This window comes from Hippopotamus amphibius, chromosome 4 (assembly GCF_030028045.1).
Source record: "Hippopotamus amphibius kiboko isolate mHipAmp2 chromosome 4, mHipAmp2.hap2, whole genome shotgun sequence".
NCBI classification, from domain to species: domain Eukaryota; kingdom Metazoa; phylum Chordata; class Mammalia; order Artiodactyla; family Hippopotamidae; genus Hippopotamus; species Hippopotamus amphibius.
In genome coordinates this window covers 58,811,486-58,834,402 of record NC_080189.1, presented here as the reverse complement: position 1 = coordinate 58,834,402, position 22,917 = coordinate 58,811,486, and the positions used below count along the sequence as shown (strand labels likewise).

The 22,917-nt window shown below is 36.6% G+C and overlaps 1 protein-coding gene across 1 annotated transcript; it reads right to left on the bottom strand.

Moving 5' to 3' along the window:
* Positions 1-8,667: 8,667 nt before the first annotated feature.
* On the bottom strand, positions 8,668-9,857 carry LOC130851555 (ubiquitin-conjugating enzyme E2 variant 2-like). The gene has a single exon (XM_057732050.1). It carries the CDS (start codon positions 9,838-9,840, stop codon positions 9,403-9,405), a length of 438 nt encoding a protein of 145 aa, XP_057588033.1. The 5' UTR covers positions 9,841-9,857; the 3' UTR covers positions 8,668-9,402.
* Between the last annotated feature and the right edge of the window lie 13,060 nt (positions 9,858-22,917).

Genomic DNA, 22,917 nt, shown 5'->3' with positions numbered 1-22,917 from the left:
GCCTAGAATCACTCACTTAGTGAATCACTGTAGTCTGTTCATTAACTCTTTAATGCTCTGGTTTAGGCTCCAACCTGACTATTGCAACAGGTTTCTACTGCCCTTCTTACCTTTAATTTGTCACTTTTTCAATCTTATTTTTACCAGTTGCCTCTAGAATTATTTGTCTAAGGTATATTTGATCTTGTCATTTCCCTGCTTAAAAACTTTGGTGGTTCTCTGTTGTAACAAAGTGAATTCCTAGCCTCTTAACATGTGTATGGTTGTCTGTGATTTGACCTAACTCTCCATTTCTTCTCTTTAGCTCTCATTTTATCCAACCATGCTAAAGTACAAGCCAAGAACATTATGTATCTGTTGCTTTTTTCTTACTATTCCTTAGCTTGAATACTTTTTCCCCTGTACCTCATATTCTACTTATTTAAAACCTTTCTTCTTTTTTCCCCCCCTCCAGCCTTAAGGTATAATTGACAAATAAAATTGTTCATAGCGTACAACGTGAGGATTTGATATACCCATACTTTGTGAAATGGTTGCCATAGTCAGAAAAACTTTCTCCTTTAAAGACCTGCTACATTTTGCCTGTTCCATGAGGAGCCTGTGGCTCCTTGTGGGAATATAACTCTTTCCCTCCTCTGATTTGTCATAATACTTTGTTTCTGTCTATGCTAAGTATGCATTCAGCACAAGGCAACACCCAATCAGAGCAGATATCTTCCTTCCTTGTGCATGTTGTGTGTATTGGGAAACTATCAGTTCTTTTGAGATATATCCCACTGTGCCTTGTAATCTACTCAGTTATTATGTTTATCTTCCTCTTCATTCCCCTCCCTTCAGATTTTATGAATTGGGGCACAGGGAATTAGTACTTTTTGTATTATTTGTAGAGAAAACTTGAGCAAGACTTGGAAATAGACCAAGATACTATGGTTGTCTTCAGTGGGAAACTGGGCAATGTCCAAATTGTCTGATTCTATCAGGTCTCTGAATCTTTTATTGTCTTTCAGTTATTTTACACTGCTGTAAGTTACATAATACTTATAGTAATGCAAATGATTCTTGTCCATAGAAATGCAAATTGTATCTCATTGGGATTCTGTTGATTATTGCTCTGGATATTGAGTGGTTTTGAAGTTTTACATTTGTTAAGCAAATTTATTTCACCATTCCTAATGCCCATATATATGTGATTCTTTGAATTCTTTAAACCGATTGTAATATCTTTCTGGTTCCCTCATTAATTAATGAATTAAATAAAAGCTTTGACACATGTTCATTTTATATCTATGTGAAAGTCATGCTGTATCCTCTTCTAAAAATTATCTTTTAATACATGAATATGCCTTGAACTTAATAAATATTAATATTTAAGATAAGATTAAAGATCATTTAATGGAGAATACTGGAGAAAATTGAAACACTTTTCTTCTTAGAATTTTTAAGATTATGGGATAGAGAAATATTTTCCAAAGTGAATTTGGCTTTTTGAACAAGTGAACAATTTCCTCTACAAGACTGAAAAAACTTGTTTTTATCACAATGAATTTGAATATTGACCTTTGGATTTTTTGATCAAGTTGAGTATCCCCAAAACAAAACAAAAACCAAATATCTGATTTGTATATACTGAAATATCAAAAAATGATACAGAAGAGTAAGAAATTATAAAGTATTACTCAGTTATTTTGTTATATGCTTTTAGTTTTTAGTTTAATTTTTTTTTAAATCTGGAAGATTTCACCTTAAAATTATACAGAAAACTCAGTAATCATTTGGAATTTGTATAAAGTAAAAATTTATACATGATATTATAGTCTTCAATATAAGAAATACATCCTGAAGTCACAGTCTTTTCACACCTGTCCTTCTTATCTTCAGACTGGGAAACACTTGGGAGTCAACCTTAGGTCTCTGGTCCTTTCTGTCTAAATTCTCTGCTTATCCCAACTGTATTTTGCTTCTCCCACCTTTTCAGCTTCTCTTCTATTTTCTTTACTTCTGCTACCAATTGTAATGTTTCCCAAGTATCTATACTTTTGAGAAAGCTCTTTATTCCCTACCCTGGTAGACTCATTCGCTTTACTCTTTGCACAAAAGTGAAAGCAGAAGAGATGGGAAAAAATGTGGACAGATTAGGGACAGGTTTTAGTAGTAAAATTGACAAAACATGCTGATGAATTGCAGGTGGGAAGATAAGGGAGCGGGAGAATCAAGGGAGACTTCTGTTTCTGGCTTGAGCAACTGGTGGCTTCAGGGACCACTTACTGACATGGGAAAGACTAGAGTGGGCGCAAGCTTGGGAAAGATTATCATACCTGTTCTTCAGTTTCTTCTTGTTTACATCAAAGTATGTTTAAAAATTAAAGCCCAGACAATCTAATACATATTAAATTTTCATGTGTAAAATTCTGCCCCACCCCACCACCCCCAGTACCCTTTCTCCAGGACAGAAAAATGCATCTTCCAGTTTATTCCCAAATTACACATGTTTTTTCCAAGTGAAATCAACATTTCCTATCAACAGTTAACAAATAAAGGGGGAAAGGGATGATAGTGTAGCAATTATTTTGCCCTGGGTCTTCCTCAATGGCAAACAAATTCTCCTTTCTGTAGAATAGTTGTTTTAAATTAGCTGGAAATTCACAGTTCAGTGCTTTAAAAAATCCTTTAGGGAAGGCAAATATGAATATCCCCCATTGTTTCTAAGGTGAAGGATGTTAACCATTGATCAGATCAGAGTGGGGCAATTTGAAGGGGAGAAAAAAATTCTAAATGACCTGTCTGGTTTCACACAGCCCTCTGGCCCAAGTGGTACTGACATTTTCATTAAACAGGTTAAGGAAAACAATAGAGGTTAATTGACTTAGCGGTGTTTCAGCTGAAATGGCCAAAACTGCCCAAGGCCTCAGGTAAGTCTAATGTTGTTAGCAGCGTCTTGGCCTTCCACTTTACACTCTATCACCTTTGAAGGTCCATAAACAAATTAGGATTGCTTTTTGTATAACTGCTGTGCAGCTCCCAGGGATGTGTGAAAAGGTATTAGGTAATGTCTATAAAGCGCTTTAAATGATTTATTCTTTAGCCAGTTTTTCCTAAGGGATACTTTGTCTCACACGCTTCTAATTGCCATCTAGCTAGATGATAAAAGAGCAATCTTCAACTAAACACTTAGTGGGTTGCAGGAGATGACTCATAGATCTTTTACTCTACGCACGCAGAACATACACTTACATTTCCCATCATGAAATTCTGCCTTTCTAACTAGCATAATTTTTGGGGGGTGACATTTAGATATCATTTTTGGTTTGCAGAAGTGGCAGGTATAACTCTGTGGTCGTTAGTAAAAAGTTTTTACTACGGGGGTAGAATAATGTAGTAAAAAAAAGCGTAGGCTTTGAAAGAACGTTTGGGGTTTGACACCTGTATCTACCATTTACTAGCTAAATAGTGTGGCAAATTGTTTTACCTGTTGAACTTCAACTTTCTTACTTGTAAAATGAGGATAATAAGACCTATCACTCAAGGCTGTTTTTATGACTAAATGAGTAATGTATAGTTTTTGACACTTAGGTGATGCTTTTTAAAAAATTCTTTCTTCAAAATTCTTTGTCACTGGTAAATTCACCAGAAGTTTTCTTAAATTTGCTCTCTACTGGTTAATGTATGTGTCGTGGAGACTGGGTGTTTAAGTAATAGAAAATAGCCAAGTCAAACATAGATACATTCCTTTAGATAATTAAGTAATCCTTGGTTTAGTCTGTTAAACAATACTCCAGTATGATATTGAAAGGTCCTGTCATCCACCTTTTGCCTTATTTATGAGTTTTAAATAATTTTGCTTGACAGTCCATTCTTTTGATCATAAATAACATCTAGAGATTTATTTTTGATCACACACAAAAGACTGGTTTCATTATACTTTGGAGTGATTGATTACATAGTTCAGTGAAAGGTATGAACTGTCCGTGTGTGCCTCCTTGAGCATTCAGTACTGAGCGACTGTAGAGACCAAAGAATTAAATTCTGCTGAGTATTTTCATTAAGAAATATAAGGTTCATACCTCAACATAATAAAGGCCATATATGACAAACCCACAGCAAACATCATTCTCAATGGTGAAAAACTGAAAGCATTCTCTCTAAGATCAGAAACAAGACAAGGATGTCCATTCTCCCCACTACTATTCAACATAGTTTTGGAAGTCCTTGCCACAGCAATCAGAGAAGAAAAAGAAATAAAAGGAATCCAAATTGGAAAAGAAGAAGTAAAACTGTCACTGTTTGCAGACAACATGATACTATACATAGAAAATCCTAAAGCTGCCACCAGAAAACTACTTGAGCTAATCAGTGAATTTGGTAAAGCTGCAGGATACAAAATTGACACACAGAAATTTCTTGCATTTCTATACACTAACAATGAAAGATCAGAAAGAGAAATTAAGGGAACAATCCCATTCACCATTGCAACAAAAAGAATAAAATACCTAGGAATAAACCTAACTAAGGAGGTAAAAGACCTGTACTCAGAAAACTATAAGACACTCATGAAAGAAATCAAAGACGACACAAACAGATGGAGAGATATACCATGTTCTTGGATTGGAAGAATCAACATTGTGAACATGACTGTACTACCCAAAGCAATCTACAGATTCAATGCAATCCCTATCAAATTACCAAGGGCATTTTTTACAGAACTAGAACCAAAAAATCCTAAAATTTGTATGAAGACACAAATGACCCCAAAGAGCCAAAGCAATCTTGAGGGAAAAAAATGGAGCTGGAGGAATCAGACTCCCTGACTTCAGACTGTACTACAAGGCTACAGTAATCAAGACAATATGGTACTGGCATAAGGACAGAAGTATAGATCAATCGAACAGAATAGAAAGCCCAGAGATAAACTATGGTCAACTAATATATGACAAAGGAGGCAAGGATATACAATGGAGAAAAGGCAGCTTCTTCAATAAGTGGTGCTAGGAAAATTGGACAGCTACATGTAAAAGAATGAAATTAGAACACTCCCTAACACCATACACAAAAATAAACTCAAAATGGATTAAAGACCTAAATGTAAGGCCAGACACTATAAAACTCTTGGGGAAAACATAGGAAAAACCCTCTTTGACATGAATCACAGCAAGCTCTTTTTTGACCCACCTCCTAGAGTAATGGAAATAAAAACAAAAATAAGTGAGACCTAATGAAACTTCAAAGCTTCTGCACAGCAAAGGAAGCTATAAGCAAGATGAAAAGACAACCCTCAGAATGGGAGAAAATATTTGCAAACAAATCAACAGACAAAGGATTAATCTCCAAAATATATAAACAGTTCATGCAGCTCAATATCAAAAAAAATAAACAACCCAATCAAAAAATGGTCAGAAGACCTAAATAGGCATTTCTCCAAAGAAGACATATGGATGGCCAAGAATCACATGAAAAGCTGCTCAACATCACTAATTATTAAAGAAATGCAAATCAAAACTACAATGAGGTATTACCTCACACCGGTTAGAATGGGTATCATCAGAAAATCTACAAACAGTAAATGCTGGAAAGGGTGTGGAGAAAAGGGAACTCTCTTGCACTGTTGGTGGGAATGTAAATTGATACAGCCACTATGGAGAACAGTATGGAGGTTTCTTGAAAAACTAAAAATAGAGTTACCATATGATGCAGCAATGCCACTGCTGGGCATATACCCAGACAACACCATAATTCAAAAAGACACATGCATTCCAGTGTTCATTGCAGCGCTGTTTACAATAGCTAGGACATGGAAGCAACCTAAATGTCCATCAACAGATGAATGGATAAAAAAGGTACATATATACAATGGAATATTACTCAGCTGTAAAAGGCAATGAAACTGGGACATTTGTAGAGACATGGATGGATCTAGAGACTGTCATACAGAGTGAAGTGAGTCAGAAAGAGAAAAACAAGTATTGTATATTAACACATATATGTGGAATATAGAGAAAGGGTACAAATCAACTGGTTTGCCAGGCAGAAATAGAGACACAGATATAGAGACCAAACATGGACACCAAATGGGGAAAGCCGGGGGGGGCGGGGGTTGGAGGGGGAGGGAATTGGGAGATTAGGATTGCCTTATATACATTTCTAATAAGAAAAAATATCAAATTGTATGCTTTAAATATATGCAGTTTATTGTATGTCAATTGTATCTCAATAAAATTCTTTAAAAAAAATAAGGTTCAATAATTTAAAAGGATCTATTATTTTTTTCTTTCCCAAGATTAGGAAACCAAGCCCAAGAAAACCTATCCACAAAGATTTCACCTCATTGGTTATAGATTCTGATGAACTCCTTTCCACTTCAAGTCTCAAATATGCTGAGGTTCCTAGCCACCAGTAAGTGATGTTGCTTCTGACCTGTGAGGCTTTAACCATAAAACAAGTACCACACTAGTTTTTTTAGGTGGGTTTTTTAGGCATTGCTTTCAGGTATGAAATACAACACTTGCTTGTTAATGATGGGATTTCCATATCTGATTAAATGTCATTTATTTTCAAATATGACTCCCAAGTGTGACCTTATATGATGATGTCAAAATAGTCTCTGTTGGGGTGCAATACAGGATTTTTTTAATTGATTTTTATTGGAGTTTGGTTGCTTTACAATGTTGTGTTAGCCTCCACTGCAATAATTTTTTGAAAAGAGTTCATTATAAATGGAAGACAGCTTCTTTTTGACCCCAACTCCAAAGTTGCAAGTAGCTATGGAGACTTAGTAAAGATATTTGGTTCTAAATCCTGAAGGAGGCACTGAGAGTTAGGAGCCATTTTTAAAAAATGTTTCAGTTGTTGAGAGTTACATTTGATGTTGAGAGTTAAATTACCAAGGACTTCTTCATACAAGCATCAGAAAATAGACAATTAACAAATAAATGCCGTCAGTATCACAAACCAAATAACTATTATTAAATTTCCCTTATCAATTCATTTAGTTTTATGTATTTATTTCTTGTTCTGCTGCATCTTGGGTTATCAGCCTGCTTTCATGAAGTCATCTCTTTCTGAACTAAAGAGTCCTGAAAGTCTCAACTCATTCCCAAATATATCTGACAATTGTGCCAGCAATGTTATCTTTATGCTCCAAAGTTGTTACTCATGAGCCTATTCATTGAACTATCAACAATTAAGAGTACATGGTATGGTCCTTTCCATGAAATTCTGAGATTGTCCTTTGTTGAAGATTAAAAATTTAACCTGTGAGCCTTTTGACAAGCACCAGAAGATAACAGGAATCATCTGTCAATGAGACTAAATGATTATGGTTAATATATTGTGGTAACTAACAATGTCAAAGCTGAAGACAGAAATTTCTCTATTGAATGCAGTACTTAATTTTTTGTAAGAATTTGACCAATGTTTTTCCTGGGAATAAGGACGTATTATGGACAATGAGAGCACTGACAAATCTCCAGAGCCTTCCAATTCATTTTATAATGTGTGCAATCTCTGAAACATGTATATGAATAATGTTTATCTATAAAATTTACCCTTTAATTTGACCACTCTTTTGATCAGTTCTTACACTAGAGTTGAGCTAATCTACCAATATAGAACATGTCAAGAAAACAATTATTTGGGGCATTACCTCTTTTGTAAGATAAAAGAATAAATCTTCATGAATTTCCAGGGACCTTATAGGGAATTTCAAAGAAGGTTTATGTATAAAGAAAATTCTGAAAATTTTATTTTTCTGAATGTAAGATATGATTGTGGGAAAGCAAAATCAAAAGAGTTATCAGAGTACTTTAGATCATTTATTGAGACAGGATTCGGTATATCTGAGAAACAGTAAATTGTCTACGATTAATCAAAGTGACAATACGATATTCTAAATAAGAAGGTAATACAATTGAAAGGAGTCTTAGCTTTTTCAAAAATGAGGAACTTTATGTTTTTGTTGCTTAGTAATAAAGTGCTTGACAAAGTCATCACAAAACACAGAAAACTGTTTTGTTGCAGATATGAAATTTCCAACATGCAGACAGATCACACAGAATGTTAAAGAATAACTATTTACTACCCCTTGTTAAGAGAAGACTAAAGAGTTGAAGATAAACTGTCATTTTAATATATAGAAAATCAAATTCTAGATTTGCATTAATATTATATTTAGCAGTAAAGGATTCATGAGCTCCCGTCCTTACTTTTTAAATTATCTTGTAAATAAACCCATCAAAACTGAGTGAAGTTTGTCAAAATTTGAATCTATTTCATTGCTTCTTTTCAGGCTTATTATTTATAGTTTGAGGCAAATACAATTTTTTCCTGCCAATCTATAATTTTCTGTATTCAAGATTTATCTTATACAATCCTTTTTCACATTCAGGAAAAAAACAGAATTTTTCAGACAAGACTACTCTCCTTTCCTTGAAAACAAAACACATTCCATTATCTTTGCATTCACAGTTATACTTTTATGCTACTATTGCTTTGGCAGTCTTTGATTACCTGTATGATTAAATTAACTTTCAGTCAAATTAACGAACTTCTGTTTCATAGAGAAAACTGGAAAGGAGTGTAGAAGAATGTCATACAAAGCAAATTAACAAAACTCATAAATACATACATACAGCCCTCTACAGTCACATACACCCATTTTTTTTTTTTTTCCTGAGGACACATTCCACATTTTATTTACAATTTAAGACTAACTTTAATCTCAAAATCACATATTCATACACCTATTTCCTTTTTGTTGATTTCACTTAAACGTAAATGCATGTCTTTCCACCAAAGACTGTAAACAAATATTTACCACATCTGTTACATGGAACACACGGGAACAGCTTGTAACAGAAATTCATCCACCTCCCCCACAACATTTTTTTTTATTATAAATACAGGTATCAAAACAATCCTGAACGTATTTTTGATACTACTAGTAGTCAGCACCCATACGCCTCAAAACTGAACGCACTCTGCAATAACATTCCTTGTACCTGCTACTTCAGACAGTTCAACTGAAGCTCTTTCTCTAAGCAAGATGGACAGAGCAGGCCATTCCGGTTTTCCTTCTTGAGCTGCCTCTTCAGAGACACACCTGCTCACACAACCATCTGACACTTCTCGCCGTGCTTCCACCTGTAAACCTGAGCGCCACTCTGAGCACTCCAAGTGCACGCTTAAAGGACGGTGCCTTAACAAGAAAAAACACTGCTGAATTTTCCTCCTGTTACCTGAAAACATAATGGGTGTACATATATTAAATATATTCTTACAAATGTCCAGGTCATGTTTACCAGCTGGAATTATCTTACTTAATGTGTGGGTATTTTGCATTGTGATATTTAATCAAGACATTAACATGAGTAGAAGGTTGTTGATTTAAGACAAGTTTGAGATCCACTAAAATTAATTGTTGTATGTCTGTCCTTCTGGTGGCTGTGGAAGCTTCATGTTTTCTTTGGACATCATTAGACGCCTTAGCTCTTGAAGTACAACTTTAATGCTATATGAGTTTTGCCATTTTGCTAACACTGGTATGCTCCGTGCATCCACCATGCCACTGGAATTATGTGTTCCATTCATATTAATTTTGGTTACAAATCTAACTGATGGAGGAGCTTCTGGGTATTTGGGTCCACATTCTACTTTCAGGCTATATATTCTGTTTTCATAATTTGTCCTTGGAGGCCCGATAATCATGCCCATCCACCTCGTGAGCGTCATATCTTCATCATCTTCAAGGCCCCAGCTAACCGTACCGTCGCCCACTCCTTTCTGTCCTTCTTCAAGCTCTTCCAACAAGCGAAAATTACGAGGAACTTTAACGCCTGTGGAGACCGCCATCTTCTCCTGCAGCCCAACGCTCCCCATACACCCATTTTTCATCTCTTTAAATTAGCAAAATGAATACAATCATTATCATGACCAACAAATATAGCCACTATAATAAACAAAAACAGATATGTGTGTGTGTGTGTGTGTGTGTGTGTGTGTGTGTGTGTGTGTTGGGTGACCACATTTCAGTTTTATCTTTCACTTAAAAATTTTCTAGGTGTCCAAAGTTATGCATTAAATAACTTGATTTAAGAATAGTCCAAGGTTTTACTACTAGAGCTAACCAATGAATTCGGTAAAGTTGCTGGATACACAATTAATACATGGAAATCTCTTCCATTCCTATACACTCATTCCTATACACTCACAATGAAAGATCAGAAAGAAAAATTAAGGAAACAATCCCATTTACCATTGCAACAAAAAGAATAAAACACCTAGGAATAAACCTACCTAAGGAGGCAAAAGACCTGTACTCAGAAAACTGTAAGATCCTGATGAAAGAAATCAAAGACTAAGCAAACAGATGGAGAGATATACCATGTTCTTGGATTGGAAGAACCAATATTGTGAAAATGACTATACTACTCAAAGCAATCTACAGATTCAGTGCAATCCCTATCAAATTACCAAAGGCATTTTTCACAGAATTAGAACAAAAAAATTGTACAATTTGTGTAGAAACATGAAAGACCCTGAATAGCCAAAGCAATCTTGAGAAAGAAAAATGGAGCTGGAGAAATCAGGCTCGCTGACTTCAGACTATACTACAAAGCTACAGTAATCAAGACAGTGTGGAACTGGCACAAAAACAGAAATATAGATCAATGGAACAGGATAGAAAGTCCAGAAATAAATGCACACACCTATGGTCACCTGATCTATGATAAAGAAGGTAAGGCTATACAGTAGAGAAAAGACAGCCTCTTCAAGAAGTGGTGCTGGGAAAATTGGGCAGCTACATGTAAAAGAATGAAATTAGAACACTCCTGGACTTCCCTGGCAGTCCAGTGGTTGAGACTCTGTGCTTCCAATGCAGAGGGTGTGGGTTTGATCCCTGGTCAGGGAACTAAGATTCCACATGCCTCACAGCCAAAATATAAAAATAAATTAAAAATTAAAAAAAAACAAACACTCCCTAACACCATACACAAAAATAAACTCAAAATGGATTAAAGACCTAAACATAAGGCCAGACACTATAAAACTCTTAGAGGAAAACATAGGCAGAACACTCTTTGACATAAATCATAGCAAGATCTTTTTTGACCCACCTCCTAGAGTAATGAAAATAAAAACAAAAATAAATGAATGGGACCTAATGAAACTTAAAAGCTTTTGCACAGCAAAGGAAACCATAAACAAGACAAAGAGACAACCCTCAGAATGGGAGAAAATATTTGCAAATGAAGCAACTGACAAAGGATTAATTTCCAAAATATACAAGTAGCTCATGCAGCTCAATATCAAAAAACAAACAACCCAATCAAAAAAACAAACCAATCAAAAAAATGGGCAAAGAACTAAATAGAGTTTTCTCTAAAGAAGACATACAGATGGCCAATAAACACATGAAGATATACTCAACATCACTAATTATTAGAGAAATGCAAATCAAAACCACAATGAGGTATCACCTCATACTAGTCAGAATGGCCATCATCAAAAAATCTACAAACAATAAATGCTGGAGAGGGTTTGGAGAAAAGGAAATGCTTGTACACTATTGGTGGGAATGTAAATTGATACAGCCACTATGGAAAACAGTATGATGGTTCCTTAAAAAACTAAAAATAGAATTACCATATGACCCAGCAATCCCACTACTGGGCACATATCCAGAGAAAACCATAATTCAAAAAGTTACATGCACCCCAATGTTCATTGCAACACTATTTGCAATTGCCAGGTCATGGAAGCAACCTAAATGTCCATCAACAGACGTGGATGAAGAAGATGTGGTACATGTATACAATGGAATATTACTCAGCCATAAAAAGGAATGAAATCGGGTCACTTGTAGAGACATGGATGGACCTAGAGACTGTCACACAGAGTGGAGTTAGTTGGAAAGAGAAAAACAAATATTGTGTATTAACACATATATGTGGAATATAGAGAAATGGTACAAATCAACTGGTTTGCCAGACAGAAATAGAGACACAGATGTAGAGAACCAATGTATGGCTACCAAGGGGGAAAAGGGTGGGATGGGAGGAATTGGGAGATTGGGATTGATACATATACACTATTGATGCTACGTATAAAATAGACAACTGATGGGAACATACTGTATAGCACAGGGAACTCTACTTAATGCACTGTGGTGACCTAAGTGGGAGGGAAACCCAAAAAGGAGGGGATATATGTATATGGATGGCTGATTCATTTTGCTGTGCAGTAGAAGCTACCACTACATTGTAAAGCAAATATACTCCAATAAAAATTAATTTAAAAAGAAAAACAAATATTGTATAATATTGCTTATATGTGGAATCTAGAAAAATGATACAGGTGAACTTATTTGCAAAGCAGAAATAGAGACACATACTCAGAGAACAAACCTATGGCTACCAAGGGGGAAAAGGGGGGCAGGATGAATTGGAAGATTGGAATTGACATATATACACTACTATGTATAAAATAGATAACTAATGAGAACCTACTGTATAGCACAGGGAACTCTACTCAGTGCTCTGTGGTGACCTAAATGGGAAGGAAATCTAAAAAAGAGGGGATATATGTATATGTATAGCTGATTCACTTTGCTGTACAGCAGAAACTAACACAACATTGTAAAGAAACTATACTCTAATAAAAATTAATTTTTAAAAATAGTCCAAGGTTTTAAAGTTAAATAAGGATCTTGGTTGACATATAACAACTTAGAAAATCATTTATCAGAATTATAATTTAAGAATTTATTTAGGCTATTTGTATTCACATAGCTTAATGATTGGGACTGAGAACTGAGATCCCCAGTATCAATTTGACTTAATATTTGTTCTAGGAAATTCTTGCCTAGGAAAATAAAGCTGGAGCCAATCAACAATTTCACTATTTGCTTCAGGAAATTCCAGAAAAGCAATTTATCCATATAGTTTGTCCATCTGGCCAAACAGCTCTGTCTCCTATCAGGATAATAGATTGTTCACTTGGTCAAATAGATAGCTTATAAAAAAACATTTATTTATCAAGACTCACATCAGGAAGCTGACTTTGCCTTGTCCCTCAGTCCTAAACTAATATGTCAGGGACTGTGCCGATCACAATTAGTTTTCTTGTCTTGACAAACCTAACTTCAACCACTTAAGCCCAGATCCCCAAGTCCTTCCCCAGTCTCCCCATTTTGAGACATCACTATAACCTCTCAAGGTAGTGTTCTCAATTTTTCTCAATTACAGATACACTGACTTGCTAAGAATAGCTTTAGTTCTACAACCTCAATCATAGATTAACATTAAATGCAGAACCATAAACACTCACTAAAGAAGATCTCAAGGGATGTTCTACTTTCAGTGAGTATAAAATGTTGTCTTGACTGAGTTGAGTTCAGAAATAAACAAAAAAAACAAACAAAGGCTAACCAGATTCTTTATCATCTCTCACCCAACTGATCCCCATTATACTCTGACAGAGATCACCTAATGATTAGATCATAAAGCCAGATACCCAAATACTGCTGTTAGCAATGAGGAAAAAGAATGTTGACTGTGTATAATTATACACAAGATGCCTTCTTGACTATGAAATCAAGACTGTCCCAGTGGTCCAGTATATCCACTGGTCCATGGGTCCAGCTGTGGAGTTAGGCAAGACATGAATAGATGAATAGATTTGTCCAGGAACCAGAAAAAAGAAATGAAAACTTCTGTGGTTTACTCAGAGAACAATGATTTAGGCTGTTTTGATATCAAAGAGTTTCCATGGGGAGTAGGATGGCCAAAGGGGCCACATTAACTGATGACCTTGAATGCTAAAAAGTGCCAGTATAACTTTGTTGAGTATGTTAAACTACACTTCTTTTTAGAAAGGTAAAACTACGACTTTCATACAGATATAAAAATGAATAGATGTTAAAGATTTAATTTACCTCGTTAATGAGGAAACTGGTGAGGTATTACAAGTTCAAGGAAGAATTAAAAAAAGATATTTGCAAATCAGAAATATTGAAATAAATGTGCAAATTGAAGTAATACTGGCCTTAGGGGGGTGGGTGGGAAGGGAGAAGAGTTAATTGACTCTCCACCAGGCAGAAATTGCACAATTATAGACAATAATTATTGTGCATTTTTATCAGTTATCTACAACTTACAGAGCTGTAAAATAATTCAAGAATAATGAGAGACTACAATCAGATGCCTAGAAAGCTGTGATTTAAATAATACATACTCTTTTACCTTGAAACCTATTTTTTTCCCCTGCAGCGAGCTTGACGGGCTTAATAATGGGAGAGGCGGGGCAGATTTGAGAACTGCTTTGGGGGTAGAAACCATGTGACTGTTAGTTGCTTAGATGTAGTGAGTAGGAAGGAGGAGTCAAAGATCATTCATGACACCTGTGGTGTTTGCCGGAGTGTTTAGTGGTTGCTTCATGTGGGCTAGGATCATAACCTGCAGGGTGCTGGGGGCAATGAAGGGAAAAGTGAGAAACTATTTTCAGAAGGGATCATTTTAGAAACTCAAGCTCTGTGATGGTAAAGAGGTCTTTGGGAGGTGGGGGGAGGGTTGCCATCCACTACGTTATCATGAGACCCCCCCTTTTTAAGGTCATATCAAGTAATCATGCAACCTAAGTGAAAATGGTGTGCTTACCCGGCCTGGAAGCTCCGGGGCAAGTCCTTTGGCTTTCCCTTTTGGAATAGACGTAGAGTATATGATCTTTGTTGGTGCACTTGATCAGGAATCATTTGTGGACCTGCAGAAAAAATTCAAGAGGAAATTTGGGAAATTCCTGAAGGGAAGTACGTTGCTCAGTACTTTTCTTTTTCCCCAGTGTGAATTTGATAAAAGAATATTCCAAGGGAGAAAAAAGCAAGAGGAGGAATAACTGAAGAAATGTTACCCTTTCTTCTGAAAGTCTGGGGGAAAAGGCAATGGTATGACCAGGAACCTTTTTCACATTTAAAATATGAAGAACACTAGGTTCTTTGTTTATAGCTTTATTACTGTTTGCTTAGTTTAAAGTCCTTTGAAATTCAGATTTATATCCAAGATCTGCTCTAAACTAGTCAACTTGCTGTACTGGTTTCCCAACATTTCAAAATTTCACCTTTATATATCTTTTCTGTTTATCCTATGTATGAATATGAGGTACTACATATTTTTGTTTCTTGTTGAAGGAAGGAAAGAAGGAAGGAAGGAAGGAAGGAAGCAAGGACAGTAATGGAGGAAGAAGGGAAGAAAGAGAAAAAAAGGAAAAGTTGGGGGAAACCCTGATTCTAGTTGCAGTTTGATCACTAGCTTGTTACAGTAGAGTTAATCTGGTCACTACTGTAGAGCTAGGATGTCCTTTTCTTGTTTTGAGCACTGGGCAGTAGTAAAACCCCCAAACCACAACTTTCCTTAAAGTTCATTGTTCTTTCATTTATACCATCAATCAATCAATATTATTCAGTGCCCCACGTGTGCCAAGTCATGTACTGGAGGCTGGGGATATGGTAGTGAACTGAGGCATCCTTGCCCTGTTTAGAGTTTTGCTCTCATGCGAGGTACTAAAAAAATAAACACATTTAAGTAAAGTAAAGTTTAATACAGGATGCTAAGTAAAAGAGACCTTTTTTGTTACTCACATATTGATGACTTAGAAGCCAAATCTAGGTTAAAAAATGTGAGTGCTTCAGATTCTAAAGACAACAGCAAAGAAATGGGGACAGACACCCCATCAAGGCTTGGCCAGCTCCCCTCTTCATTTCCATTCAGTCTCTCTTAGAGGGTTGTAGAGAGGGATGGAGAGAGAAAGAGAGAAGCAGCTGTCTAACGTGAGAGTGCTTGGCATTTTCTCCTCTTCTACTTGGTGGAATTGAGGAGGTATCGCCTAAAAGTCAAGTGAGTGTTTGTTAACTCCAAAAGCCAAGTGAGAGGAGCTGCAGGAAAGCCACCCATAGAGGTTGGGGGTGTCTGCAAGAAAGTGAGACTGCATCTTGTTTTCTATTGGATCATCAGCTTATGCATTTACTTGCTGATCAGCCTCTGTTGCCATTTTAACATAGAGGGAAAAAAAAAAAAGCAAAAAACTGGAAACAAATGACAGAACAGAGAGAGGAAGTGGCCTGTCCTTGAACCTTTGCATGGCAAGGACATGAGAGTTCTGCAGTTCAAGTAGACACTATAAACTGATGGACTTGAGCTGACCTTCTGGTACCTCACCTGGTGAGTAGGTTTTGACACCAAGTGCTTTGTGGCATACCACTAGGGCAGCTGCTGAGGGAAGGTTGGAAGACATGAGCCAGAGTGTGACTCTTTTTCTCACTGAAGAACCAGCAGTTAAAGGCTTGCTTCAGGGAGAACATGAAAGATCAGGGGGTCTTACCCAGAGAAGTCTCAGTGACCAAGAGAGAACCACTGACAGGCAGCCAATTACATAAGATCTTGGCTATTTTTCCTATTTTTTTCCTTTTTCATCCCCAATTCTAGAAGCCCTAATATTGGTAGGAACAGAGAGGAATTGAGAAGGAACATCCTGAGAAAGAGAATGAGACTGAGGTTTAAAAATGAACTAGACTGATTTTTAATAACTGAAAGTGACCCAACATCTTTGAGAGCTGCCTGAGTTATTGTTAAGAAGCAAGGAAGGAAAATTGAACAGTGCAAGTTTGAAGCCTGACTGGAAAAAAAATAAAACTGTTTCGTGCTCATTCCTCCATAGATTTCAAACGATAAATAAACTGATTACAAATAAGTGGGGTAATTTTGTTTGGTGTTAATGCTGTGAAGAAAATAGAGTAATGAGTAGAAAGTAACTATGAAGATGGGGGCGGGTAGGAGGCTACTTTAGCTATGGTGGTCTAGGAAGCCTCTTTGGGTTGAGAATTTCTATGATGAGAAAGAGCCACTCATTTCAAACTCTGGGACAAAAGTGTAAAATGACCCAAGGTAAAGATCAAGAAAAATGGTTGGTATGGCTGGAATTTAGTTAGTTAAACAGGCAGTGATAGAAGATACTTCTGATAAAATGGGCAGAAAGCCAAGTAACAGAAGGCCTTGTAGGCCATGGTAAAATATTTTGATAACAATTTCTCTTTCCTCAAAAAATTTTGAAACATTTTCTTGGCCCTAGCCTCTTTGTAGAAGACTCTGAATTTGTTAACATAATTTTATTTAATGGGTCACACATATCATATAATACTGAATAATTCTGGTTTCAGAGGTAAGAAGCTATTAAGATATCTTACATTTGTTCTCTTATGACGACAATGCTACTCCTATATCAAGATAGTTATAAAAAATTCATTTATGCTATTCGATTTTTCATCTCACTCAACTCTTCATTCCTAAGGCTTAAATTCTTTCCCATCGTGGGGGTGCACATACTTAATTATAACTGACGTCTAGATTCTAGATGATACATCTGTTTGCTGTAAGACTGAAATGATGGGTCCAAGTGTTGTTGTAATTCATATTAATCATGCCCAAAGAAGAACAAACTACTAATTTGCTAACAAATAGAAAGTGTGTGGAAAATAATGAAAGCATGGCAGCTAAAGTTCTGCTCTTTGAGATTTGTGATTTAACTCCCAGAGGAGTAAACCTTTCCTCTTGGACTTAGCTATAAACTCCAGAGATGGAAATCTCTGGCAGGAGCAGTGCAGGTTGTCTCTCATTAGAGCCAGTTCTTCCATAACCATGTTAAAGAATGCACAGACTGCAAGGGATGTGTGCTCAGCCTTCTAGCAACAAGGGTCCTGGCTTCTTCTGTAGTATGAATTACACCACCTCTCAGTATAATCCTTAAGCTTCTATCTGCTACACTTATGCAAATAGTCACTCTGAATCCAACATGATACCTTTTAGTTAGTCCTGGAACATTAAGTATTGCAGCTGTCTCATGGAAGAAACTGAGAGAAAAATTTCTTTTCAGTATGGAAATAACTCTATAAAGCTCATGATAAATGAAGACTTGTGAATAGTATATCAGTTATTGCAGTCATCATTATAGCAGTATATTTCCTTGGGTTCTTATGGGAAATTACTTTCTTTGGCACATTCTTGGGAATTATTTCCTGTGTTCCATTAGCTCCACTGGATGACATCCTAAAATGACGGATGCAGTTCTATTGTTTTGTTAGAGCACTTTGTAACTGCTCTTAGGGCTCCTTGTTTGAATGCATATTATATTCTCTTTGAATATTATCTGAGAACACGATTCATAGTTTAGTCTTAATGTTTTCCAAAAAACCACTTAATGAAGAAGAAGGAAGCTTGTTCTGGTGGAAAGAGTAATAAATGGCAGTGCAGGTAATCCTTGTTCTATTTCGTGTTTCCACTGCTAAGTATATGACCTGTGACAAGTAACTTTAGCTATAGTGTCCGTTTCTTTATCTATAACTTATTTAAAAAAAATCCCCTTCAGTTTATGTTTTCTATTATCCTAAGATTTTTCAGCATTTAGTAAATATTAACTCTGTAACTAAAAATCCTGTTAGGGAGACAAAATCGAAGTACAGAAATTATGGAAAATATATAATCAATTACTGACATGTAGAATGTTAGTAAGGGATATTGGTTACAAGCAACAGAAGTCCACTGACTAAGCAAAAACTGAAGTTGTTTCAGAAGTTATCAGGGACACGCACAATCAGTTGGAGGCTAGGTAGGGGACCAGGCTTGGAAATGGGGAGGATTTCAGGAAGCTCTGAAGAGCAGAGAAGCAGGAAGTACAGTCTTGTCAGAATTCTGCTGTTATGTTGACACCCTGTACATAACTATCAACCATTGGTTTTGTTCTTCCTCACTTGTTCCTCGTGTAGGATGAAAGCATTCAGTGGTTGATGTTAGGTCATGTGCCCACCCTCAGGCTGTGTTTAGAGATGGGAGCCTGACAGACAGGCACCAACAGTTGGTTACTCTCCAACTATGATAGTACACAAAGAAGGGAAATCATTTCCTAAAACGATGTTAGAGTGCTGTTAAGAAGCAGAATGGCTAATGACAAATGTCCCCTAAGTATTAAATTGCAGAGGCTAGAGAAGCTAGTTCATTTTACACTGGAATTATTGAAAGACTTTGTGGAGAAGCTTGGATAAATAGAAGTTGAGATGAAGCCAATAAAGGGAGATTAAAAATGTTTCACCAAACAAACACAAAGAAAACATACCAGAATTCAGTCTGTGGGAATTTCAGTATTGTTTCCAGTCAGCTACATTGCGTCTTTTAGTTCTCAGAGGGTCTTTATGGTCACTCATGGGAAAGAGAAGAGTATAACTTTTGGCATAGTCTATTCTCTAAACCTAGCAAAATTGTATCTTCACATCAGAGATCACTCTCACTCATTTTCCAAAGCTATCCTAAAAATGCATAGTTACATTCCCCAGGGCGCTGAGGAATTTATGGTTCCTCAGTCTCCCCATCCATTCAGAAGATATGTCATCCCCTACTTGATAAGAACAATAAGCACAAAAGTAAATTTACAAAGAACTAATACGAGAGAGAAGAAATCATGCACCTTTGTTGTGATTATTCTTTATTATTGTGTAACATTTTTTCTTCTCCCTTTTTACCAAGATTTTGTTGATTATTGGATAGGGTGGTTTATATGGAAATGTTGCTTGTCGTTTCTCGTAACAGAAGCATCCATACTCTTTCCACGAGACTCCGTGGTTGTGCACGGCCTCAGCCATCCCTCAATTAACCAGTCTCAAAGGCTATTATTGACCAATAGGACTATACCTAAGACTTCTGTGGCTAAGAACTCTCCTTTGACCATAATATGGTTAGATTTATTTCATTTTTCACAGAGAGAAATAAAACTTCATGGTAGCAACGTGAGAACAAGTGAAGACCCCGCTGGTCTTTGTCTCAACACAATTTCAAGTAGACACCTGAAACCTACTTCAAATATAACATTTTCATGACTATACACTTGGGGATTCCTCTGTGCTGAGCATGCATATTAGGGACTCAATAAATATTGGTTGATTTAATTCAAAATACACCTGGAAGCTGATAGAGACGTGCTTCTTCATGTTGGCTGTCATGAAACTACATTATGGTTGTTTGTGGTAGTCCTGTAAAGTAAAGCTCCCACTTTTCCTCAGAAATAGTCGGAAAAGCAAACAACTCTCTAGATAACATGGGTAAACATGAATAAAATATACTTACAGTATCCTACCTCAATGAGGGATTTGCAAATCTATCTGCTTTTAGATGTTCAAGAGAGAGAAAAATTGCACAGGAAAAAAAAATCTTATATTTCCTTATCAAACTGGTGAAAGCAAATAAGTAAACGTGTAATAAATTGGAAAAAGCCTCTAAGTCTGGAATATTTTTTTTTAAATGTTATCTTTTATGTATTAGCTTGTTGTTCTTGGTGGCAAAAGGAGGGCAGTGATTATTGACTTTCCCTTGTTTAATTTCATTTTTCTTGCTGAAAGTGATAATTGACAGTTGACATGAGTGGGATGAGAAGACAATGAAAGTGCATTTTCCCCCCAATTAGATGTGAAGAATATATCCCATTTGTAGTAAATTTCTTCCCATAAGGTTGGCTAGGATGCCAATAGTTAGTGGGCTGCTGTGGTTAACACTGGTACACAGAAGGAATACAAATGTGAAGACAGACCCAGTCTGTGAGAGGTGTGTTGTCAGGGCCAAGCCAGCAGCTGGCTTTGTACACACCTCACAGAACCCCATCAGGGGTCTTTATTTTGGTGAATTTATCACAGTAAATGGTCTGGCCCTGACTTGTCTAGGCTTGAAGCCCTGAAGCTTTAGTCAGCTCATGAAATGGATGCATTTCTCAGTGATGGTTTCATGTAAACCACGTTCACAAGGTTGATATCCAAAATTTAGTGCCAATTTATTAATTTCTAATGGAAGGTACAGTTGTCACTAATCAGAAAACTATAGTCTGTGATCAGTCTGTTCTTTTTTCTGTAGATAATTGAACATGAGGTGTAAGATTATAACCTGAAGCTTACTTGATGAATGTGAAATCAGAACAAAGGGAATTGGTTAAATAAACATTTCTTAACTGTTCATGTATTCAGGACACAGTCAACTTAACTGGCCCGAGAGCTTTTCTTCTCTCTTTTATATTTCTTGTTATCAGTTATTGTGTTCTAAGCTTAACCATTTAAGGTTCATAATCACTCATTTCCCAGTCTCAGGGAAAAGCTGTAATCCTTTGTGTACTGACTTCAGGGGAATTTTACTTTTAACTTTAACTGGTTATCATTTATAAAGTATAAATTAAGATTACAAGTGCAGTTTTAAAAATGTGTATATAGGCAGCATACAGAAGTCACAAGTATTCTCAGAATACCTGAGAGTTTGACAAAGTTGAGTAATACTGAACTTCTGAAAAAAATGAATTGACTGTTATCCACTATAAAAGCTAGGAAGGGATTTGTCCAATTGCAGACTAGAGGAGAAACACCAAATCTGAAGGACAGAAAAATTCTGGTTTCTAAAGAACTGTTCTGTGGTGAGAATACCATATTATGCCTTATTATGACCTGGACAAAATAGCCATTACACTGTCCATATAATTCTCCTTGGGGTCTAGCTATCCCCCTCAACCTCCCCACCCCCCCCCCCCCAACCCCCCCATATACCTTAGAAGCAGCAAGGGAGGTATCCTGAATTGTACAAACTATGTAGGTGAAATTAAACTGCCAGGGGTTGTGTCCGGTTGGCCTCAGGAAAGTCATATTTAATCTGCAGTTTCAAACTTTTTACCCCACATTCACCTTAATTTTCCCTTACCTGTTCAGTAAGGTCTGGTGTGAAGAAAAACAAAGAACTGGAGGACTGCTTGATGTCCATTTCCACATTTCCCATCCCTGGATTCAGAGGTCCTTGTGGGGTAGCATCCCCTGAAGAGACCTGTAGACTAGGCCAACACTGACACTTCAGTACACAAGTATCATTTTGAGGGGTGATCTAGAATAGACCTAAACCCAAATGCAGGGTTCATTTGTATTACAAACAAAAACAATGTCTATCCCTTCCATTTCAAAAAGCACATTTTGAAAGTATTTTGTCTTTTTGTCCTGACTTTGCTGGTTCCCAGACCACTGTGTTTTTGTAAATGGAATTTCCTGAAGATGTTCAAGGTAAAACAGTTGATTAAAGAGGAGACTCTGTTTGAGGGGAGACAAGGATGGTCCAGTTTGAAGGAGAATTCTTGCCTCAGGAATGGGGGAGGGGAACAAGCTTATACTTCTGAGAAGAGAAGCAAGAAGGAAGGAACCTGTTTGTTGGGAGGGAAAGTTTTCCAAATGCAATGGGAAGGGCACATGCTTTGAAGTCACACAGACTTGTGTTTGAATCCCATTTTATCACTTACCAGTAGAGTAATGGTGGACAAGTTACCCAGCTTCTCTGCTTTAGTCTCATCAGTATAATGAGGAAAGAAGACATCTAGGTTACAGCATTTATTATAACATCAAATGAGATCACACAAACAAAGTGCCTAGACCACTGTGGTGTTCAGATGCTAGTTTCCTTCTTCTTCTTAACCCATGATGTTTAATTGTAACCAAGTTAAAAAAGAGGACTTCCGGGATAATAACCTTTCATTCTAGTTGATTGAAAGTTTCTCTTCCCTTAATGTGATTGCCCTGGTAAAACCTAGAGAAGAGCTCTTTCACGCCTTGTCTGCAGACATCCCTGCCGGCAATCTCTTTCCCTGATTCGCTTAGTGTACTTACCCTTGCTATGATCACCCATAAGAGAGAAGATTGGTTCAATTTGGCAATGAAGAGGATATTTCACTGTCCCACAGTGGCAGTAATGATCCTTCTGCCCTTGGGGAGAGAGATAATAGGGGCTCCTGAGTTGTTTGAAAGTTTCATCTATATAGTTTTGTCCTTTTCCACATTTGCTTATTTGATCTAAACCTTCTTCTTCTTCTTTTCTTTCTTTT